Source organism: Balaenoptera ricei, chromosome 15 (genome assembly GCF_028023285.1).
Source record: "Balaenoptera ricei isolate mBalRic1 chromosome 15, mBalRic1.hap2, whole genome shotgun sequence".
Taxonomy (NCBI): domain Eukaryota; kingdom Metazoa; phylum Chordata; class Mammalia; order Artiodactyla; family Balaenopteridae; genus Balaenoptera; species Balaenoptera ricei.
Window position 1 is genome coordinate 11,831,406 of NC_082653.1, and position 17,279 is coordinate 11,848,684.

Sequence of the window (17,279 nt, forward strand, 5' to 3'; positions counted from 1 at the left end):
GAATGGAGGTGTATACCGAGCCCTCCTGCCTACAATCCCTGCTCTTCTGTCGCAGTGGGTGGCCAGCCGAGTCAGACATCGCATACGGTCCCTTGGCTCCCAGGTTGGGGGCGTCCAAGAGCGGACCGACGGGCACTTGAGCGACGCTCCCCAAAAGCCAGGGCGGTGGCCGCGCCGGTAGAGGGGCTGTCGCCATTTGGCGACTTTCCCTGCGGGCCACTGCGCCGCCGCAGGGGCCAAACAGGGGATCGCTCTGTGAGCGCGCGCGCGCGGGTCTTTTGCGACGGTGCCCGGCGGCGCTAGCCCCGCCCCCGCCCCGCCCCCGCGGCCCGCCCCGCCCCGCCCCGCCCCGCCCCCGCCGCTGCGCTCTCTACCGGGCCGCTCAGGCCCCCGCCCGCTTCATGTGGCCCGGCCCGCGGCGGCCGGCGGCTGGGAGCGGCGAGGCGGCGGCGGGCGGCGGCCGGCGAGGCCCGGGAGGTGGCCGAGGCCCAGGCGGCGGCGGCGGCGGCCCGGGAGGCGGCGCACGGAGAGCGGCGGGAGCAGGCCTGGCCCGGCCCTCGAGCGGCCGCCTGGCTGCAGCATGCGCGTCCGCCGGGGGCTGCTGCGGCTGCCGCGCCGCTCGCTGCTCGCCGCGCTCTTCTTCTTCTCGCTCTCGTCCTCGCTGCTCTACTTCGTCTATGTGGCGCCCGGCATAGGTAGGAAGGGGGCCTGGGACCCCGGGGGTGCCGCTCTGGCCTCGAGGGGACACCGGGAACCCCCGCCCCGCCCTGAGGGGACCCCGGCTTTCAGAAGACACCCGGCTGGGAGGCGACCCCGAGCCTGGCCCTCAGAAGACTACGGGGACTCCGGCCCGACCCTCGGGAGACCCCACTCCTGGCCCTCGGGGGGCTCCAGGACATTCCAGTGCCCTGCACCCCGACGGGCTCCAGAACCCCCCTCCCCCCGCCAGCCTCCCGCCCACCCCCTGCTCTCTTTTAACCCCTTCCCCGCGGGAACCCGACCATGCCTTCACACACACACACACACACACACACACACACACACACACACGTGCTGGGACGCCCCCTTTCTTGCCCTGGCCTCCCTAGGACCCCGCGTTCCGCTCCTCGGCTCGAGAACTCCCGCTCCCCGTCCTCCGGGGTCTCCTCCAGCCCCGGTTCCGGGCATTCCGCGGCCCCCGAACCTACGCAGCCCGCCCGCCCCTCCTCGCGGGGCCCCTGTGCTGGGGTCTCCAGGAGTCCCACCTTCCCGGTTCCCATCCATCCTTCCCCTCTCTCCTCCCCGGTGACTCCACCGTTTTCCTGCTCTCCCTCCTACTCTTTCTTCCCTCGACTTTCCCTTGTTACATCCACCTTCAGGTCCTCCTCCCCAACACACACATTCTCCTCTTCCAAGTGGCCAGATCCCTTTCCTAGCAGGGTGGCATCCCCCACCCCCCAGGGAGGTCCACCCCCCCCCCCATTCAGTCTACGAACCCCTGAGCGTCCCACGCCTCCTCTCCATCCCCTCCCCCTGCCCCGCCTACCCCCAAGGGCACTCCCTGTCATCTCCGCTCCCTTATACTCCTATCCTTCCCCCGAATCCTCAACACCCCGCTCTGGTCATCAGCCACAGTTTCTTTCTCATTGAAGACTTGGGGAAGGGGTGCTGTCTAGGCTTTTCCTTTCTCCCCTTTCTTTCACTTCTGCCCTCTCCTAGCCTTGAGGGTAGAAGGTGGCCCTTCAGTATCCTACGGGGCCAGGGCGGGGGGGGGGGACATTTAAATTGGTCCTAGAGGAGGAGATATGACAAAGGCCTTGGGGAAATGGTGCAGGTGGGAAGGAAGAGCATGGAGAAAAGGTGGAATGGGTACTCATTCTTCTCAAAGGCATGTCCTTTAAAGGAAAGACAGCCCTGGAGAAACTGAACCCTGCCCAAGCATAGGCTGTCTAAGAGCACAGAGCGGACATTTAGGACGTGAAGAAAGATTAGAAGGAAATAACAGCATGAGGGTTAAGGTCAGAGGACATGGAAGTCAGACTTGGATTCTAATCCCTGCCCTTCATGACCTTGAGCAAGTTACTAAGCCTCACCTTTTCTCCTCTGTAAAATGGGAGTACTCATCCTAACCTCATAGGTTTTTAAGGATGGAAGTAGATAAATTCCCTTTTAAAGCACTTATCATTGTACCTGATGCTTAGAGAGTTTTCAAAAAAAAAAAAAAAGCTATTATATGTAGCTTTCAAGAAAGAAGGGAGTAGATGGAAGGTTTAAGGTATGTATTTGCCTGACTTGGCATCACCATGAGGCCCTAGAGAAAACCTCAGTTTAAGGTGAAAAATGATCAGAAAATGCTGTTGGGGGTGGGGCAAGGAGAGTAAATTTTGCTGTAAAAAGTCTGGATCATTTGGATGTTAGGAAAGGGTTGATGGTTTAACTCTAGGGAAATACCCTTTAGGATTGTAGTAATGATTAGTGCCATTCTCTGTTGACCTGTCAACACTGAACTAGCTGAATAGAGAAATTTCCAGATAGAGCCGGAGATTGTCTCCTGATTTTTTTAAAAAATAAATTAATTTTGTTTATTTATTTTTGGCTGCGTTGGGTCTTCATTGCTGCGCTTGGGCTTTCTGTAGTTGGGGCGAGTGGGGGCTACTTTTGCGGTGCATGGGCTTCTCATTGCTGTGGCTTCTCTTGCTGCAGAGCACGGGCTCTTGGCATGCGGGCTTCAGTAGTTGTGGCACGCAGGCTCAGTAGTTGTGTCTCGCGGGCTCCACGAGCGCAGGCTCAGTAGTTGTGGCACACAGGCTTAGTTGCTCTGTGGCATGTGGGATCTTCCCAGACCAGGGCTTGAACCCGTGGCCTCTGCATTGGCAGGCGAATTCTTAACCACTGCACCATGAGGGAAGTCCTCTCCTGATTGTTTTTTTTTAAGAGCATATTTCATTTGATGGTTAATATTGATGATTTGTAGTACAAACTAGATCTAGTTTGTACTACAAAGATAGAACAGGTAACATCCTACTGCCGTAACATTTTATGAAATGTCTTAGGAAAAGCATCCCTCTGGGAAGGTGTTGTATGTGGCCTGATGGATCGGATGAGGGGATAGGAGTCTGGGCAGAATAAGAACAGGTGAGTAATTAGTGGAATTAATTGAGAAAAGAGTTCATTAGCATATTGGATATTAGACTCTAATAAAAATGGGTGTGAAATGATGGATTTGAACCTAGAGGCAGTCTTGAAGCCATAACCCCTTTTGTGAAAGTGATGGGTTTTTTCTGGTGCGGGTGCATAAATCAGCTATGTCTAAATGGAAAAATATATCCCACTGGGATAGTAATCACCCTCTTGATTAGAAAGATTAGAAGCCAGATTCTAAAACAAATGGAACGTACAACTTAATTAAAATTCTTCAGCAGTAGATTTTTAGGTCAGTGGAACCCCAGTGTAAGGCAATGGGCTTGGGGCTTCCCTGGTGGCTCAGTGGTTAAGAATCCGCCTGCCAATGCAGGGGACACGGGTTTGATCCCTGGTCTGGGAAGATCCCACATGCCGCGGAGCAGCTAAGCCCGTGTGCCACAGCTACTGAGCCTGCACTGTAGAGCCCGCAAGCCACAACTACTGAAGCCTGCACGCCTAGAGCCTGTGCTCTGCAACAAGAGAAGCCACCACAATGGCAAGTCCGTGCGTGGCAACGAAGAGCAGTCCCCGCTCCTTGCAACTAGAGAAAGCCCGCGCGCAGCAACGAAGACCCAACGCAGCCAAAAATCAATAAATAAAATAAGTAAATTAAAAATAAAATAAATAAAGCAATGGGCTTCTACCACACTTAGATTCCTACATCACTGATAACTGAGAAAGATGCAAAGCACTTAAATATTCACTAATTTCTTCTTAAATGTTGGTCTTCTAAAGGGCAGATCTACTTAAGATTCATGTTCTGTTAGTTGGAAAGGGGAGTGGTGGGAAGGATGTGAAGTGGTTTTAGAACGGGTACATTGAGCAGTTTGGTGATTTTATTTATCTTGGCTTTCCTGTTTACCAGCTTAATTTTTTGAATAATCAGCTTTGGACAAGGGGTGGCAAATCTTTTCAAAAGGTTAAGGCAGTCTAGAGAAATAGAAGGTTTTATATGCCTTGGATTATGAAGACGTTATTTGAGACAATTGTTAAAATGAGCTTAGAAAATAATACTGGGTTGAACCACATGAAATTTCCATTTTTTGCAGGTCAAAACCAGTTGTATATTGGCAGTTTGATATAGCTCAACCTAATACATTTCCAAATAATGACAATCCTGTTTTCTGGCATAACGGGAAGTGTCAGACTTGTATTTCCTTCCAGGTTTAATATTTTTCCAGTCCTGCTTTTGATTTACTTTGTATACCCTGTGGCCACGCTGTGCTCTAGGGCTAAAGAGAAATCAACCCGAGAGTGTGTTAACAGCTATATTCGGAATTAGGTAGACTTGAATTTGAGATATGAGAAAAACCATGTTAGTTATAAATGTTTTCAAGTTGCTCATGTGTAATATAGCCTAGCTACAATTTCAACCTATTGTTGGTATTTTTGAGATCTAATGCCAGCTCTTAATGTTAGTGTCCCATAGTCTAACAGCAAAGGGAAATTTTCCTGGACTTGAGGGTCATCTGAAATGGAGGTAGTGGTACCATTTGACTTAGAAAATTGGATGTGAGGAATATTACTAAATATGACTATAATGTATTTGTAACAAATACAAAGTGCGCTTAGCTACTTTAATAATCCCCTGCCAATCCAGTTAAGTAATTTAAAAATATGACTTCATTGGCCATTATGTTTTTGTTATTAAATCAAAAGTAGTGTTTTATATCAGCATTTTAAAAGTAGAAATGAAAAGGATGGGGCAGAAAGTGTGAGGGAGGTGGTGGATTTGAAAAAGGAAGAGGAAGGGAATATGGTTATAAAAATGCATACGTGCCTCTTCTCTGTAGCCCCCTGCCCTCCACAGCCTGAGTGATTATCATTTATTTCATCACTTGTTTTACCTGCACTGTTGAAATATCCCTATTCCTTTCAGGGTTCCGAAGAGAACTTTGAACTTATTTATGATCCTTTAACTTAAAAAATCTAAGAGCTCGGAGTACCTCCATATTCCAGTCTGACCAGGTCTTTTAGAAGATAAGAGAAGTGAACTATTTACGGATGGACGTACATTTGAAGGGCTGATTTTTAAAATCTTCTTAACTTTATGGTGCTGTCACATGGCAAGGTTGTATAGAGGTTACTGACCTTTGCAAATTGTTTAGTTACTGATTTTGAGAGAGATGCCTGTGCATGGTTAGAGGCAGTAGTCTATATACTGAGGAAATTTTATTAAAGTTCCACTATTTAAATTAATTTTTCTTTTGTCTTGATTATTGAGGAAAGGAAATGGGGAATGATTTTTCCCTTTTGGCCTGCTTGGTTCCAAGAAAAGTTTGATTCATGGCTGGCTTTTGGAAGACAGGAATCAGTAATTCTAATTTGACCAAATGACCTTGAGCAAGTCACTTGATTCTCTGATCTTATACTTGGCCAGAAAACAAAGCTGTTTGAAAAACTAGAACTGCATCTTAGCCAAACTTGTAGTGAGAAGATTTTACGTATAGAAAGTTGATAATTCATTCACATTCTATGCAAATTTTGGACCTAAGATTTTAGATAGGATACATGTTTTATATAACTGAATGCAACTTTTTCTAATAACCCCAGGAAAATTTCAGATTCCCCCCTTGTTTTAAATATATATATATATTATATATATATATATATATATTTTAAATAAATATATATATATATATATATTTTTTTTTTTTGGCTGCGTTGGGTCTTTGTTGTTGCGCCTGGGCTTTCTCTAGTTGCAGCGAGCGGGGGCTACTCTTCGTTGCAGTGCGCGGGCTTCTCCTTGCGGTAGCTTCTCTTGTTGCGGAGCACGGGCTCTAAGGTGCGCAGGCTCGGTAGCTGTGGCGCACGGGCTTAGTTGCTCCGCTGCATGTGGGATCTTCCCAGACCAGGACTCAAACCCGTGTCCCCTGCATTTGGCAGGCGGATTCTTAACCACTGTGCCACCAGGGAAGTCCCATCCCCCATCTCATTAAGTGTAGTATGAAAATAGCCTTTTTGTTGTTGTTGTTCCTCACATGACAGTGTCCTCTAAATGCTTCAGTGCGCTTAGCTTCTGAGCTTTCCTGGAGTGAAATACGTCGAATTGTGAATGTGGGTTATTTTATTTTAGAAAATTAAAAAGCCTCACCCTGTTTAAGGACCCCCTTCTCCCCACGCGTGCCTGTACGGACTCACTCACTCACTCAGATGTTTCCTTTGAGTATTGCATCGTGTCAGTCTTAGAAGGAAACCATATTTGGAGAACAGATTGAAGTTATAAAACTGAACAGCACCACTTTTGACCAGGATTTTGGTGATGTTTTATGTCCTTTCTGCAGCAGTTTGCTATGTTGGAAACAAAGTCTTGGGTTTGGAGTTGAAGTCTCTTGAACAGTGAAAATATGCTAGTCTTGGACAGTCTTTGGAAGCAGCCGTTTGTCCAGTATCAGTTGCCGTTCCAGGGCATCGCTACTCTAGCCAGTAGATAATTCTGCTCCAACCCTGACATTTCCCCCCAGAGCGTGACAGGCCAGTGAGAGCAGGAAGGAGGGTCTTCTTGTGTTGCCATGACTCTTTAGAGCTCTTCAAGAGAGTAGAAAGCCGTAGAAGCCGAAGTGCTACTGACTTACTTGCTTCCCTAATTTTGCAGCGTTTTAGATCATGGAAGATACGTTGTACACATCCAACTATATAAGCAAACAGAACTTTAGTAAGCAAGAAGTAGGCAATGTGATGCTGCAAAGGCCTGTCAAAGAACTAGAGAAAACTAGTGGTTAACATTGGTCAAGATAAAGGTTAATCAGAAGCAAACAGATTGGGTGTTGGCTTAAAAGAAGTTAAAGGAGTTATCGTGAGAAGAGGCAGGCCTGTGTGTACTATTAGTGAAAGGGCAGTTATTCTTTAGTTTCTAATACTAGCTAAATAAGAGTATGCCTTCCTTTGCACACTGTGTGTATTTTTGTAGAAAGCTGTGAGAAAATTAAAGGAATTTAAGATCTGTGGGTCGATAATAATCCAGCATTTGAGCATCTTCCTATCATGTTACCAGCTATGGGAGATATTTGGATTCTAGACTTTTGACTGCTTCTTTCATTTTACAGATGATTGTATAAGCCCAGGTTGAGTCATTAACTTGCCCAAAGTTGAGAATTATAAAATAGCTGTAAAAAAAAAAATAAAATAAATAAATAAGATAAAATACCTCTGCAGCACATACTATATGGTTGAAAATACAAGATTAATCATAAGAAATAACTAGAGAAAATAGAAAATAGTATGTAATCAATTGCTGACTTGTATGATACTGATCCTTAATGAGGTGGGAGATTCAGACACAGGCACTCATTCCTTTATTCAATAGGTAGTTTCTTTGGAGTGCCTCCTCTTGTCAGATACTCTTTTGGGTATCAGCCAGTCTAGAAATGAGTAAGGCAGAACGTTTCTTCCATCCTGGTGATTTCATTCTAGTGGGACGTTTTTGCCCTTTGTGGTGCTTTTATTCTGATGGGGAGACAGCCAATATACAATATAATTTCGGATAGTGGTAGGAGTGACTGAGGGTCTATTTTATTATTTATTTATTTATTTATATTATTTTATTTATTTATTTTTGGCTGCGTTGGGTCTTTGTGGCCTCGCACTGGCTTTCTCTAGTTCTGGCGAGCGGGGGCTACTCTTCGTTGTGGGGCGTGGGCTCCTCATTGCGGTGGCTTCTCTTGTTGTAGAGCACAGGCTCTAGGCGCGCGGGCTTCAGTAGTTGTGGTGCATGGGCTCAGTAGTTGCGGCATGCAGGTCCTAGAGCACGTGGGCTTCAGTAGTTATGGTGTGCAGGCTCAGTAGTTGTGGCTCTCACGGGCTTAGTTGTTCCACAGCATGTGGGACCTTCCCAGACCAGGGCTCGAACCCGTGTCCCCTGCATTGGCAAACAGATTCTCAACCACTGCGCCACCAGGGTAGTCCCTGAGGGTCTGTTTTAGATAGGGTAGTTAGGGAAAGCTTCATTAATGAGGTGCTATTTGGCTTGAAGGGGTAGAACAGGTCACAGGTCGGGGGATTGGGATGGTGATGGGGGTGTCAAGCATATGTAAAGGTCTTGAGGCAGAAATGTACTTGAGGGAAGGTTGACTGGATTTTTGTAAGTGAGAAATGGTAGGAAATGAGCTTAGAAAGATGGTAGGGGTCAGGCCATGTAGGACCCTATAGGCCATGGTAAGGGCTGTAGGGTAGGAGTGAGCATTAACTTAGAAATCAGCCAGATCTGGGTTTGAATCAACTCTGACTGAGTGGGCACACTATTTTCAATTTTCTTATCTGCCCAGTGGAGGATACCATCTTTCTCAGGGTTGTTGTGAGAATTGAGTGGGATATGCATGTAAGAGGGCTTAGCACAGAGCTTGACACAAAGCTCCATATGTTAATAATTATTATTTATAACCATAGGAGATGTCCTCTTGGCCTAATGCTAGTGCTAAACTGAGAGGAGGATTGAGCTCCAGTCCAGCTTTACCAGTAGCTAGATGGAAACCTTTACTTCAGTTTTCTCATCTGTAAAATGAAGCAATGGACTAAAGTACAGATTCTAGGGTCCCTCTCAGATCTGAAGTTCCACGATTCTGAGCAAGTGTGAGTTGAACCTTGAAGGAGAAGAATGAATAATGAGTTCTGTCAAGTAAAGACACCCCATTTAAAAAAATTCAGATCTCCCATTCACTTAGTGTCCTACCTTTAGTGAAATACTGAGCCATGGATTCTGTGAAGTGTCGGTGTATAACCCTCAGACTTAACAGTTTCACTCTGTAGGGTGAATGGAGAAATTCAGACTGTGCAATGCTATTGTTTGAGGACATTTGCCCTAAAAATGAGACAGACGTAGAATGTCTGCACTGAAGTCTGTCTTTGAAATCACTGTGGCAAAGAAACAACAACAACAAAAAAGAAATTTGTGTTGTCTTGGTCAAAGGAAAAAAACTAAAAGAATTTTATGGAAATATCTTTGGGATGTTAAGACTTTTTTTTTTCCTCTTTTTTTCTCTGCTTTTTGTCCTCTGGGTAATCCTTTTAAGTTTTAATCTGCTAAATCAGTCTTTTCCTCTAGCCTCACACTTTTGCTTTTAAGCATGAAATAGAGCCCTGGACTCATTAGCTCCTGCCCCATCTTCATTCCTCTAGGTAATTGGATGTTAAATGAGAAATGAATATTACATTTTGACCCAGTAATTCTTTTTTTTTTTTTAACATCTTTATAGGAATATAATTGCTTTACAATGGTGTGTTAGTTTCTGGTTTATAACAAAATGAATCAGCTATACATATACACATATCCCCATATCTCCTCCCTCTTGCCTCTCCCTCCCACCCTCCCTAACCCACCCATCTAGGTGGTCACGAAGCACCAAGCTGATCTCCCTGTGCTATGCGGCTGCTTCTCACTAGCTATTTTACATTTGGTAGTGTATATATGTCCATGCCACTATCTCACTTCATCGCAGCTTACCCACCCTTCCCCCTCCCCGTGTCCTCAAGTCCATTCTCTACATCTGCATCTTTATTCCTGTCCCTCCCCTGGGTTCTTCAGAACCACTTTTTTTTTTTTTTTTTTTTAGATTCCTTATATATGTGTTAGCATACGGTATTTATTTTTCTCTTTCTGACTTACTTCACTCTGTATGACAGTCTCTAGGTCCATCCACCTCACTATAAATAACTCAATTTCATTTCTTTTTATGGCTGAGTAATATTCCATTGTATATATGTGCCACATCTTCTTTATCCGTTCATCTGTCAGTGGACACTTAGGTTGCTTCCGTGTCCTGGCTATTGTAAATAGAGCTGCAGTGAACATTGTGGTACATGACTCTTTTTGAATTATGGTTTTCTCACGGTACAGTAATTCTTTTTAATATTGTGGCTTATATAGAAAAGCATTCATACCTCCTCTACTGATCCCATGAATCCAGTGTTTTCCCAAGCCTGGGAATCACACTGAATAATTTAAAGTGCTGTCTCTTCTTAGATTCCCTCCCCCCACCCCTTTTGTTAGTTTGAGTAATTATTAGACTATAAGTATTGTTCTGCCTCCTTCCCAGGTTACAAAGATAGCCAGGTACTTTGCAATGACTAGAAGGGAAGCTGGGCATTGTTTCTGAGGTACCTTAGTTACCATCATCAATTATGAACAGTTCTCTGAGGGTTATTAGTGGCATAATTATGATTATGAAAAATGTTGTGGAGTGTCACGTACAGGGAAATGTAGATTGTAGGAAAGCTCAGTGTTGTGTTTTAAAACTTAAATTAGAAGTGTGCTAGTGAGCACAGCTGTTTATTATTTTTATTAAAGAGCTGTAAAACATTTAAATACCAGTAAAGATGGGCTTCCCTGGTGGCGCAGTGGTTGAGAATCTGCCTGCTAATGCAGGGGACACGGGTTCGAGCCCTGGTCTGGGAAGATCCCACATGCCACGGAGCAGCTGGGCCCGTGAGCCACAACTACTGAGCCTGCGCGTCTGGAGCCTGTGCCCCCCAACGGGAGGGGCCGCGATAGTGAAAGGCCCGCGCACCGCGATGAGGAGCGGTCCCCGCACCGCGATGAAGAGTGGCCCCCACTTGCCGTAACTAGAGAAAGCCCTCGCACGAACCGAAGACCCAACACAGCGAAAAATAAATAAATAAATAAATAAATAAATAAAGTAGCTATAAAAAAAAAAAAAAAAAAAGAGTAATAGTTTAAAAAAAAAAAAAAAAAAAAAAATACCAGTAAAGAGGGAACTTTTTTCACCCTCTAAAAGTATGATTAATAGTCATTTAAACTTTTTGCTTAATTCTCATGTGTTGAACAACTGTATGCTTGGAAAAATGGAAAAGCAGAAGTATTTTTTTTACTCATAGAACTAGTTACCCCATTTTGAGGAGTTGTGCTTTTAGGCACTAAGCCTAAATTATGCTCATGATTGTAATGTATGCGTTTTCAGATTGGTAGACCATTGGCTTTTGAAGGTCAGAAAATAGTATTTTCCTAAATGTTGTGTTGGGGTCATGTTTGTGTAGTTAAAAAAAAAAAAAATCCTTTATTCCATTGCAGAAAAATGCAAACATTGCCAACTTAGGGAAGTTAAACCAGATGGATCAGAGATGATAGTAGACTGACTTTAGCATTCTTGATGTACTTATTATAAACCTTTATATTTTAAATAAAACCATTTAATCGTTTAACTTTTAAAGAAAAACTCGTTTTATCCATATCATCATAATCTATAGAGTAATGATAGGGAAGTTCTCTGGGTTGTAATGTCCTTGTGCCTAGCACATTATATGCACTTAAATATTTATTGAAATGAATGAAGAAACTATTGCCTGGTCAAGCTAGCCTCTTTATTGTTGGATTGCATTTAATGTGGGGGAAGGATTGCTTCTTCTGTTAATCCTGATTTTGAAGTGATTTTGAATTCATTTTGCCCAAAACTACTTTGTCTTTTTTTTTCCCTTTCTATTTCTTCGTGGTAAAATATAGCATGAACTTTGCCATGTATTTTGGTAATTTAAATGTGCAATTCAGTGGCATTAATTACATTCACAATGTTTTGCAACCATTACAACTATTTCCAAAAATTTCTATTGCCCCCAAACAGAAAGTCTCTTCCCATTAAGCAATAACTCCCCATCCACCGCCCCCCCTCCCAACTGCTAATCTACTTTCCATCCTCTAAGTTTGACTGCTCTAGGTACCTCATATAAGTGTAATCATACAATGTTTGTCCTTTTGTGTCTGCTCTATTTCACTTAGCAAAATGTTTCCTGGGTTCATTCATGTCATAGCATGTGTCAGAACTGTATTCTTTTTATGGGTGAATAATATTCTATCTTGTATATATCACATTTTTTCTCATCTGTTGATGAACACTTGAGTTGCTTCTACCTTTTGGCTGTTGTAAATAGTGCTGCTGTGAATGTTGGCATACAAGTATCTGTTTGAGTCCCTGCTTTCAATTCTTTGGGTATTTACCTGGGAGTGGAATTGCTAGGTCATATGGTAATTCTATTTAATTTTTTGAGGAATTGCCAGACTTTCTACAGTGGCTGCACCATTTTACATTCCCACCAGCAATATATTCCACATCCTTGCAGCCAACACTTATTTTCTGAGTGTGTATTTTTTTTTTTAAAGTGTAGGCATCCTCGTAGGTGTGAAATGGTAGCTCATCGTGGTTTTGGTTTTCATTTCCTTGATGACTAATGAGGTTGAGCATATTTTCATATGTTTATTGGCTATTTGTGTATCTTGTTTAGAGAACTGTCTATTCAGGTTCCTTTGCCCTTTTTAAATTGGATTGTCCGTTGTTAAGAGATCTTTATATTTTTGAATATTATACCATTACCAGATATATGATTTGCAAGTATTTTCTCCCATCCTATGGGTTGTCTTTTCACTCTCTTGGTAGGGTCCTTTGATGCGCAAAAGCTTTTGACTTTAATGAGTTTCAATTTATTTATATTTTTCTTTTGTTTGTACTTTAAAAAATATACTACTTGGTAAGTTTTATGACTGAACTTTTGCTACCTGCATTGTAGTCGTTTACTTTTTCTGCCCGTGAAAGTTTTCCCTAAGTTACTGATAGGCATATCTTACACAAGCTATTATTGAGCTGATTTCTGAGAAAGCAGGAGGCAATGTTTTTTGGTTTATCTTTCTCTTACTTGTTTAAGTTTGATGCTGGTTTCTTGATTTCTTTTTTTTAAATTAATTAATTTATTTTTGGCTGCATTGGGTCTTCATTGCTGCGCACGGGCTTTCTCTAGTTGCGGGGAGTGGGGGCTACTCTTTGTTGCGGTGCGCGGGCTTCTCATTGCGGTGGATTCTCTTGTTGCGGAGCACGGGTTCTAGGCGCGCGGGCTTCAGTAGTTGTTGCTTGCGGGCTTCAGTAGTTGTGGCTCGTGAGCTCAGTAGTTGTGCTCACGGGCTCTAGAGCGCAGGCTCAGTAGTTGTGGCTCACGGGCTTAGTTGCTCCGCAGCATGTGGGATCTTCCTGGACCAGAGCTCGAACCCGTGTCCCCTGCATTGGCAGGCGGATTCTTAACCACTGAGCCACTGGCGAAGCCCTGATTCTTGGTCTTTAAAATGGTTACTCTCTTTGCCAAACTTGACATGCTCTGCAGATTCCATTAAATATTTCAAGTGTTTGAAGAATCCTGTGACTCTTCTGATGAAGGGAGGGATCCATATCTTATTGATGTCTTTGTTGATTATTTTGTTCAGTACGACTGAAATGTAACTTAAATTTCAATGTTTTCTGTTTCTAATTACAGTTCTGTGAAAGTCCGTGTAAGACAGGGCCAGAAGTTGGCACACCACATTTTTGGTGTTGGGGACAATACAGTTTACTGATTAAACATATGATATAGAAGAGAAATTTAGAAAATATTATAGATTGATGAATATAGTCCATGAAACACTGGGCTCATTTTTTTTTTTCCATACAGAAATGAAAGTATATGATGATTTTGAAGATAGGGAAAAGTAAATATCACTTGGCATTTTGTTAGCCTCCAATCTCCATTAACCAGCACCTTTTATGTTTTGCTGTTTAATAAGTGGTGATACTTGGAATGTAGACCCGGATGCATGACTTTGAGTTCGGTGTTAAGTATGATTTTTTCCCTTCTGAATGTTTGAAACAGAGCACTGTTTCCCCATACCTCCCCAGGCCCCCGCACAGGCACAGGATGGCAGGTAGTGATGAGGAGGAGCCCGCTGAGATGCTGCCTGGCTGGCTAGGAGGTGTGTGATGTGAACACAGGATTTGTTTTTTCCCTTTATCACATCTTTTTAATTTTTAAAATTATTTTATAACATTTTCCCTTTATAACATTATCAGAAAGTGAAGAGACTGTTAAAGAATGAGGAAACAGAAAAGTCTAACGTGTAAAAAACCTGCTGGACTTCTGCAACTGTGACATGGTAAAATTTGGCACTTTGATTTTTTTTTTCCTGGTATCAGCTGAATTTCAAATGTATTTATCTAAATGTGAGTGATAATGGTAGTGATTAAAGACAGGTGGGTGCTTAGAAAATTTTTGTGTTTTGGGGCCTGTGATAAAAGAAAAAATTTACAAACTTGCCTTTGCATTTGCCTGATTTGGCTGTTTTCTTAGAGCTAACTTAATCTCTATGTGTTAAACCCTTAGAGTGTGCTAGGTTTGGGGGTACAGTGATGTGGACACCGTACCTCTGTTAATTTTTTAAGTCTTCAGCAAGGGAGCATGGCTTCATTTTAGGAAAAAATTTTCAGAATTTTGAGTGATTTTATATTCCCAGAAGATGTGTTTAATTGAGGGTCAGTTCAGTTGATGTTAACATACCTTAATTGCCAGGAATAACAGTGAATGTATTTTAATAGTAGACATTTAAGACAGCAAAAAAATTTTAAAGAAATTCTTGAAGAGGCATTTAGTTTAATTTTTTACCCCACTGGGCCCATTGGCTGTACATATTCTTGGTGGTATTCATATTTACATGAATGTTTTTGCTGTTTATCTCCTGAACAGAGTCATGGCAATGGTGGTGAACAGTGACCTGAGGTTTCTTAGTAACATAGATGCTCTCTGGACCAGTGGCGGAAGGATGCATTTATATTCTGAGGCCTCTTCCCTTCCACCTGGAAGAGTGTCAGTCGTAGAATAGAGGTCTGGCACTGAGCAGGTGCTCAGAGAGCATTTGTCAGACAGGATCAGTCTGTCTTCTACCCTTCCGTGGCTTTCATTGCTTTTAGGATAAAGTTCAGATTCCTTATTGTAGTTTATAAGAATTTTTGTGATCTGACCTCTACCTCCCTCTCCAGCTTCATTTATGCCACTTCTCTCCCTCCAGACACAAGGGCCTCCCCACCTGGTTTCCAGCGTAGACTAGGCTCTTTCCTTAAGCTTTTCACTGGCTAACTCAAATATTCCTGCCCATCCTCAGACCTCTAAATCAGTGGCAAATGCATGGGCCTCATTTCTTGTTCATTGTTGTATCCCTGCCTGGAACGCTGGTCTGGCACACTGTAGGTGCTCAATGAATACTTATTTGTTAAATCAGGGAAGTAAGGTGGAGGTGGACAGATCTGAGGTCCTGAAAAGTACAACTAGCCAATTCCCTGCTCATTTGGGTATGTCGAAGGTTGCTGTGCTAACTACTAGGACTTCAAGGTGAAGAACTAAAAAGGATCAAATAAAAACACAATGGATTTGTAAAAATATTAACTGTAATTGAAAGTATGATTCCTAGCTCAGTCTCAGATTAATTATGTCCAATCCAGTCAGATGTTTGGTTTTGTGGGGGCCTGGTTTGGTGGGCAGATGACAAGTAGGAATTTTAAAGTTTTACCCATTTAAGATTCAACATGGATTTTAACCCTTTTAAGTGCTTTTTGTATCTTACATAGTATGTGTATGGTAATGTTTTGAAATTGCAGATCACAAATGAATGTATTAATGGTTAGTCTTGTTCCTCAACTTGAAATCTAGATGAAAAAATTGATAAACAGGGAATTCCCTGGCAGTTCAGTGGTTAGGGCTCGGGGCTTTCACTGCTGTGGGCCCAGGTTCAATACCTGATTGGGGAACTAAGATCCTGCAAGCTGCGTGGGGTGGCCAAAAAAATAAATAAAAATAAAATAAAAATTAATAAACAGGAAAACACTCAGTCCTGATTTAGGAAGAAGTAGGTACAATAATTCTTATATATTGCTAGGAACATTGTGTCTAATTTTTAATTAGACAGATATTAGGTTAATGGTTTTGGTGTTTTCAAATTTATGATAAAAGCTATACTTTTATGTCTTGAATATGCTTGTCAGTCTTTAATTTGAGAGGTAGTCTTTGCCTAGGAAATGAGAAATTGTTGTATATTTTACTTCTTCCAAGGAGCAATGAGGAAGAAACAATTTCTGGAATTGGAAGCCCATATGGATGGTATGGAAATTAAGTCTGTTATTCATAAACAGCTAGTCTCTTGTGCTCTACGCTGTTGGATGGAAGGTGGAAATAACCTTGCCTCTGTTGCTGAGATTATTTTTGAGCTGACTCGTGCTAGGCTGGCACCCATCAGTTGCTTTGTCTGGAAGGGACAACTGGAATCCTTCATTTTGTGTCTGTATGTGTGTGTGAATGTGAGTGGGAGGAAGTGAAATGTTTGGTTTTTTGGTATTGGCTTGATTTTTCTGTTTCATTGTTGACTTGGCATGCCTGGCTTTTTCATTCTGCTTTTAAGTATTCAGAAATCTTAAGATATGTGTGAATTAGAAGATTTGGATTTATTTGAATTTCATTTGGCACTATGGGAAATTAACTTTAGGTAAGAGCTACTTTTTGGGTTGGCTTTATGTTAAAGATAATTTTTTCCCTTAATTATTTTATTTTATTATAGAAAATTTCAAACATATACAAAAGTAGAGTGAATAGTATACTGGACTCCCATGAACAAAGGTATTTTGATGTGACCTTTATATTTGTGAAAAATATAAATGTGAAAGGGCCCGAAGACAGCCCCCATTCCCCCAACAAAACAAAACAAAAGTACAAGCTTAGGCTAATTAATAACCTGTATTTTTAAAACTTTTGGATAATTGGATTTCATTTTTGTTCAGATGTTTTGCTTATCCATTTACCTCAATGAGAGTTTCTTAATATGTAAAAAGGGAAGACTAAAAGTGTATAAACATAGGCTTATTGTGAGGATTAAAGGAGAGAGTATTTGTCAGATGTTTGCATGGCTTGGTACCAGTTAGATGCTCAACAGGTAAATGTCCCCTTGCCCTTTCACAGTTCCTCAATCACAGTGCTCAATTGGAGTAGAGAGGGGAAGGGACACTTGGATGAACTGGTACACGGTAGAGAGTTGATTACAGCGAAGTTTCTAGAGGATTTATTTATTTTTTCTATTACCCCGTCCTTCATTTGAACCCTTGAAGTTTAGAGCTGGAAAAACAAGGGTCAGATGTTTGCCAAGAATAAACCTTTCTGTACTGTGGTGGTACCTCTAAGGCACTCCTTAGCTTGAGGAGCAGGTGCTCTGGCTGAGAATGCTGAAGTCTCGGAGGTGCCCTGGGAGCAGATGATTACTGCTCGAGTGTGTAACACCTGTGTTCTTTTGCTTCTCTTGGCCTATTTTTCTGAGAATATATTGCTGAATTCTGTCA

At 42.6% G+C, this 17,279-nt stretch overlaps 1 protein-coding gene across 1 annotated transcript in view; it reads left to right on the top strand.

The window, feature by feature from the left end:
* Positions 1 to 510: 510 nt before the first annotated feature.
* B4GALT5 (beta-1,4-galactosyltransferase 5) overlaps positions 511 to 17,279 on the top strand; it is a 79,019-nt gene continuing 62,250 nt past the window's right edge. Inside the window, exon 1 of the mRNA XM_059896045.1 lies at positions 511 to 695. Within this exon, the coding sequence (XP_059752028.1) occupies positions 581 to 695 (115 nt within the window). The 5' untranslated portion in view covers positions 511 to 580. The remainder of the gene's footprint in view (positions 696 to 17,279) is intronic.